The sequence below is a fragment of the Sinocyclocheilus rhinocerous genome, unplaced genomic scaffold (assembly GCF_001515625.1).
Source record: "Sinocyclocheilus rhinocerous isolate Xijiao unplaced genomic scaffold, SAMN03320098_v1.1 scaffold1193, whole genome shotgun sequence".
NCBI classification, from domain to species: domain Eukaryota; kingdom Metazoa; phylum Chordata; class Actinopteri; order Cypriniformes; family Cyprinidae; genus Sinocyclocheilus; species Sinocyclocheilus rhinocerous.
Genome location: NW_015642181.1, coordinates 154,182 through 161,306, shown reverse-complemented (window position 1 = coordinate 161,306; position 7,125 = coordinate 154,182). Strand labels below are relative to the sequence as shown.

At 38.0% G+C, this 7,125-nt stretch overlaps 1 protein-coding gene across 1 annotated transcript in view; it reads right to left on the bottom strand.

The window, feature by feature from the left end:
• Positions 1-7,125, bottom strand: part of LOC107755712 (polypeptide N-acetylgalactosaminyltransferase 11) — a 26,325-nt gene that overhangs the window by 17,311 nt on the left and 1,889 nt on the right. The window contains exons 2-4 of the mRNA XM_016572596.1: positions 4,273-4,563; positions 1,738-1,861; positions 868-1,034 (exon numbers count right to left, since the gene is read on the bottom strand). Of these exons, the coding sequence (XP_016428082.1) occupies positions 868-1,034; positions 1,738-1,861; positions 4,273-4,525 (544 nt within the window). The 5' untranslated portion in view covers positions 4,526-4,563. The remainder of the gene's footprint in view (positions 1-867; positions 1,035-1,737; positions 1,862-4,272; positions 4,564-7,125) is intronic.

The following is a 7,125-nucleotide window of genomic DNA, read 5'->3' as shown; positions in this document are numbered from 1 at the left end:
ACCCGTGTAAATATCGGATCAGCTTTCCAGCGCTGGAGAGAACTCAAGGAGCGGAAGGCCTGCGATCGGACGCCGAGGGAGGTTGCTTTCTTCTCGATAGGTGAGTAACATTGGTTTTGCTTTGTTTCACAGAACTAATATATGCTGGCTTTTGCTTGAATATGTTCGTGTGTCACGTTCGCTTGTTTGTTCATCTGCAATCGTATTGTCGTTCCCTTCAGCTATGATAAAGACACAGCGTCAGCTCCCAAAGTGTGTCCGAAAAATAAGATAATATTTTTAAATCAGCAGATAATAATACAGCAGATTCCGCCATAATCGTTGCCTGGGTTGCGTACGTATGTGTGGGGCAGAGCTATCAAAATAGGGGCGAGACCCTTTTGGGGTAGGGGTGTGTTTGTTTAGGTGATTTGAAATATCAACATTGGCTACCAGAAATCACTTACCCCACCTTTAAGTTTAGTGCAGTCAAACGGTGATATATTAAACTCTTTTACATAGTATTTTCTCGTCAGTGCTTTGCAAAGTTAATTGAGTGTTGACCTAATTCTACAGTATATCACAGACTTGCTCTGAATTTAAATCTATTTTCCCCCAAAATGTTCTTATGAAAATGTAACTAGAATATTAATTCTTAGAATAAGAATATCATTCAGTTTTGCCCCAATTCAAGTGTAACATGTTTTTAATGTTTATTTGCAAATCAAGTGTGTTGAGTCTCTTATGCGAGGAGATCTGGAGTTCTAGTTGAGTTTCTCAACAGCAAGGCAGCTCACTAAGATTTAAGACAGACCAACTTGTCAATCATTATCATGTCTTGCTTGAGAAAAGACGGCTGGACATGTTTAGAGAAGTAAAGTAGCTTGCCCAGTTCACTGTGGTCGTCCACCAGTATGATCTCATGGAGCAGGTAGTTTGGTGTGCGATCCAGCACACTGTGAACCGTCCTAAGGAGGGCAGAGAACGCCTCATTGTAGAAGCAGATCACTATGCTGGCTGTGGGCAAGGCCCCGGGATAGATCCGATCTCTGCACCTGTTGGGAACAGTGTTCATGTGATGATTTACAGCATTATCACACCAAATCACATGTCCCATCACCTCCATTTACACAACACAGCATGTTTTACACAAAACCATGTGCACCTTGACCTCATAAAATGCTCATTTCTCTAGAATGTAAAAAATGGTCTACCTGAAACCAAAAATTCTATAATTATTTACTCACCATCATTACAAACCTATATATGCTTTTGAGAAACACAAAGGGATAATTTCTGAACTATCTTTGCATGGCTCTTTTTCATACAATCACAGTTCAAATTGACCACATCTGACAAGCTCCATGTGAAATATTGTCCTCTCATCTGCAGCTCTCAAAATCTCATTCTCCATACCACATATTCAAACAGCGGCAGTTAACAATGCCTAATGACATTTCAGAGCTTCAGAGGAGAGCAATACTGTCTGTTTCTCTCTCAAAGCTATCATATGACTTGTAATAGAATGGTGTTTTTTTATGTTGTTTTCATATGGTCACTACATATGTTGTGTAAAAGGCGAGGGGAAGGGGTCACATGAATATATATAAAAAAATGGTATTCACAGGTAAATCATTTATAATAAACACTGCAATATTACATAAAATGTCAATACTGATATCATGGAGACTTTTATCAAATGATTCAACAGAGCTAATGATTTGAGCAAGTGGTTAGCACACAGATAGATGTTCGTACTTGTCATTCCTGGTGTCGGGGACATCTCTGTTGTAGCCAAGCCGGTTACTGATAAGAACGTTGAAGGCGTGCTTATGATAGCCCATATCTCGTACCTCTTGGTCCTGCTTGTTAAAAATCATTCCTAAAATCCGAAATCAGGACACTCATAAAACAATGACTTATTACTCAGTGGCTGCTCGTTAAAAGAAAGCTGCTTTATCAGAGGATTTAGTGGAGCCCACTGTGTAGGACAGATTGGGGCTGCTCGATTAGGGCAAAAATCATAATCGTGATTATTTTGGTCAATATTGTAATCACGATTATTTAACACAATTATGAGTAGGCCACATGACCAAAACTTTATACAAAACTTTATTTATTTAAAGATAGCGATATATATCAAATATATATTTTCTGTAAATAAGGTTGCTATGACATCTACATTTTAAAGACCAGCGAAATTTCACAATTCTCAATACCACAGCAGAATACTAGGGTCAAATCATTAGCTCCGTGTTTTCTTTGTAAAGATAAGCAGAGCGAGACAGGAACTCATTGGAGAAAGTTGCCGCCTGGCTGGCCATGGTTCAGCTTTTTACGACTCTCATCTGGTTTGTGTGATGTTCGGAAATGCCTTACATATTGAAAATAATTATACGGTCAGTAATAAAAAAAAAACTAAACAAAGGACAAATACAATAGAAGAAAAAAACAGATACAAATGAAACAAACAGTGCAAGTCACTAAAGTATACAAAAGTATTCAGCTAACAGCCTACTACAGAAATGGAATAATTGAATGTAAAATAAAACAGCATAGTCTTCACAGTTTAATTCTTAACTTCCTTTGTTTCTTATTAAAGCTACAAAAGTTCTTCAGGTCAAGAGCAGTGAGTGATTTTCTCTCCGTCTTTTGTTGTTTGATTAATATTAAGCACACAGGGATATTAGCCTGCTGTCACTTTAAGAGCTGCACGGATCCAATTTACTGTTATGCACATATTTTCATTCTCAACTGTTTACGTTCATATATTACATAACCGACGAGGGTTTATGTGAATAATCGCCAAGCACCGCATTTTGGCACATTTTTGCATGTATTTGACCATTTAGGCACGCACCTTGAGCTTTATATGTCAGTGCTATGTTCCGTCTCTGAGCGCATGCGCAGAAAGCCTCCTGAGGAACAGCGCAAGTTCTCTTTCATGCTTTTAAAAACATGAATAAATCTAATAAACGTTGGGTGCAACAATGGGGTGCAATAATCATTTTATCTCAATTATTGTATTTTCATAATCGTTGGAGGCCGAAATCAAAATCAAAACAGTCTTTCGATTAATTACACAGCTTTAGGACAGATGGTCTAGTAAAAAGTCTTTTAAATTGGTAGATTGATTCAGCTTCATATCGTTATTAAGAGTGTTGTCATGGCAACAAAAGCTGTTCCAAAACCTACCTCACTGCCTGCAAAACTCATATTACAGTGAATAGCCAATTGTATTTAAGTCTATTTCTCATCCCTGTTATGAAAACTTTTTTCAAGCCATTCCATCTTTTATAAGTAGCCAAACAGGCTTTTCTAATTACCTCTCTCTCTGCAGATGAAAAAGGTGTAACCGCATTCTGTATAGACCAATTTGGAGTAGACGTCACAGTTACGTCACAACTGCGCGCGCATAGTGGTGGCAGAAAAACACTGGGAACAAGTGGAGAGAAACGGGTAAAATCCATGGAATAAGAGAAAAAATGTATTATTGTGCCTTTGGATGTCAGAATCGGAATGCAAATAATTTTTATATAATACTCAAATAAAAATTTGTAATCAAATAAAAACATAAACGTCACAGACGCCATTTGAAGCTAAATGCAGACGTTTAAACGGACAGACTATGGATGAAACCTGCTATGATTGCCCTATTTTAAAGCATAAATTTGATTTAAACACTATATAATATTCATATAGGGGACATATTGTATTAGCCCTACAGTTGAAATACATGCATGAAATACTATTTAAACCTATAACATTTTACATAACATTTACCCATTTTATCTAACAATTCTGACTTTTTTTCTTGCAAATGCAAGTTTATATCTCCTAGTTCGGACTTTATAACTAGTTGTTGACTTTATAAGTCAACAATTGCAAGTTTGTCAATTCTGAGGGAAAAAAGCCAGAAGTGTGGGATTATAAACTAAAAAGAACTGTCATTTTCTGCCACCAGATAGGCTCCGCCCACAAAAAACGTCATCACTGTTTGCAAACACTGAAATTGGTCTATAGATTGAGAATAAAATCCCTCCATTAGACTGTTCAAGTGTAATGTAGATAAACATTGTACCAACCACATTTGTGTGGTTATTTTTTTGGCTGTTAAAAGCATAAAACCATCATCAACAACAATACTACGGTGTTGAGTCGCTGCTTGATGTCCAATATAACATCTGGATCAGATCAGCATCCCTTCTTTCCCCACAATATGTCTATAATTTAAAGAGCACAAATTTCAAATGAAAACATATACGTTGATTGATAGTTGGAATGTCCACTAACCCAGCTCTGCAGAAAGGTCCAGCTTGGGAGTCACCACTGCATGTCCTTTGCGGACTTGACTGCCATCTCTGCGCAGGATCGCCGGGCCACGGGTGAAACGAGGCTGAAAACGGTGCTGCCCCTGGATGGGCACATTTTTAAAGGACAAACGGCTTTCCTGGCTGAGGTTGAAATACAGGAAGAGTAGAATCGACCAGGTCACGGAGGTGAAGAAGCAACCATAGCAAAAGTAGCGCAGAGTGACGCTGCCCATGGTAACGCTAGCATCCTTGGTTGGCCATTAGTAGGCCCCTGAAAAACAACAATGACAGTTAAGAAATTAAGTAAAAGTTAAAAAGGATATGAAATCCTTTATGGATATTAGGGGTGTAACGATACACCAATGCCACAGTTCGGTTCATATCACTGTTTTGGAGCCACGGTTCGGTTCGGCTCAGTTCTGTTTGCTGTGGGGGTAGGGTCCATGCCATGGCACCAGCAATGCTAAAGGACACTAGATTTACTTTTAACTTAATAATATTAATAATAACAATAATTGCCCTCTGTTAGTTCATGTTAATTAATGCATTAACAAATTACACTTTAAAATGTGTTGCTTTCTAAAGTGTTACCAAAAATTAAGATAACCTGCGGGAATGTGTAGAATTACGCACAATGCCCGCTGCGAAATTCAGGCCCTGATTATATTGCACAAAATTAAGCACAAGTGAACTTGAACAAAGTTACGTATTCAGAATGTGTAACTCCTTTTTGTAACAACACACTGAAAACGTCAGCTAAACCCTAAGAAATCACAACATTTTTTTTTACAGTAGTGCTCTCATTATAACGTTATGTATATAACAGTCCTAGTTGTTAATGTTCTGCGTTTCTGTTTTGAGCTGCGTGCCCTGAAGATCACCAGTAGGGAGACCGGGTATGGATGTAACGCTTTTTGTTTCTGCATCTGTAACTCACTGAATTTTTGAGCTAGAGTGCTCAAACTTTTATAAAAAGCACCCACATTTGTTTACTACAAAAGGAACCAATTCAAACATCTGCAAGAATATCACAGCCCTTTTAAGTTGATGTCAAATACATGGTGTGCCTTTGTTATAATGTACCCCACTTCAGTATGTTGTAACACATGCTGGGGTAAGTTGTAACAATTAGACAAAAGAAGCAAAAACAGCAGCCACACCATGAAGTATGCTTCAAAAACAGGTTTATTGAAACAATCTAAAAGAACAATACAAAACAATGTCTCACATTTTGTGACTGAACACAGCTCAAATCCACTTTCTGTCTGATGCAGGTGTGTGTGTGTGTGTGTGTGTGAATTAGACTACTATAACAAACTTCCTTAAAGGTATTTATGCCTAATGAATACCCAACTCCAGTGTACCTAGGTAAAGGGCATGTAGATCTAACAAAAAACTGTACATTTGTGTGTGAGATTGTGTCTATGTGTGAATGTTTTCAATCAGAGTCACAATCTAACCTTAGAGTGCAGGTTGGGTCGATCCAGAGACTGCATATGGCACATTTTACCCACACTTCCTTTGGCTTTGAGCTGTCAAATGGCTCCATATAGACAACATGAAACTCCTCGGTTGTATGTAAGGGGATGCTAAGATGTGAACTTACCCCACACCTGTCATCCAGTGTTTATCTAGCTGTATTAGCATAATGGTTTGAAATTAGCAGCTTAAAATGCATCCCATTTTGCCTGAGAATCTACAATTTATTCTAATGTAAGTTATATAATAGTATCTGCAACAGTTTAAGTACTAAACAAAATATAGTTTTGGTCAAAACAATTACATTCTTTAACCATTCATATAGGATCTGGGAGAAAGTGGGTAAATAATGAAATTATCATCGGACTCCTAGCTTTATCCCTTATTGGTGGAATTGGTGTTGTTACAACTCTCCCCATGTTACAACCATACCTGGTTTCCCCTACAATGAGGCACTTTGATAGCGGGTTTTTAATCAACAGGATTTAACTCATCAGATTTATCTCATTTAGGATAGTCTTCATTATTTAAACTACATAAGCTTAATATCACAACTGTACAAAATGACCCGAATGCACAAGTGAATGTGTTTGTGCTGCTCTGAATGTGTAACTCCTGTTGTGAACGCGTTCTTCATGCAACAGCTTGCAGAAACACGGCAACTAAACTCTAAAAACCCTAAAAGTGTTTTATTATAATAGTGTCCTCATTATAATGTTATGTCTATGACAATCACTGTCATAGTTATTAATATTCTGCATTGTTGTTTGTGCTGCTCGTGATGAGCACTTAAGAGCTAATCACCGTAGTAGGCCGTTAAAAAAAGCGTAACTCAACCAAATGCATCTTATATGAGATATCCCAGTTATTAATATTAAGATAATAATAGGATAATATATAACTCTGTGGACGCATTGTTTCCATAACAACTCGCTGAAACATGGCTTATTCTTTTACAGTCGTGTTCTCATTATAATTTTATGTAGCCTATATGACAGATTTGTTCTGCACATGTTGCCCTTAAAGGTGCCTTCCTTTTCAAAGTGATTCAAGCAATTCAAAACCATCATGGCCGTACGTGTTTGAAGTGTCTTAGCATGTTGGCCAAGATAGTATCGCGGTACGCCATGAGAGTACGTGTATCTCGGTCTTTCTGTTCGGTTTGAATATCGTTACACCCCTAGTGGATATCAGATGGTTTGGACCAGGGGTGCCCAAACTCGGTCCTGGAGGGCCGGTGTCCTGCAGAGTTTAGCTCCAACTTGCCTCAACACACCTGCTGGGAAGTTTCAAGTATGCCTATAAGAGCTTGATTAGCTGGTTCAGGTGTGTTTAATTGGGGTTGGAGCTAAAC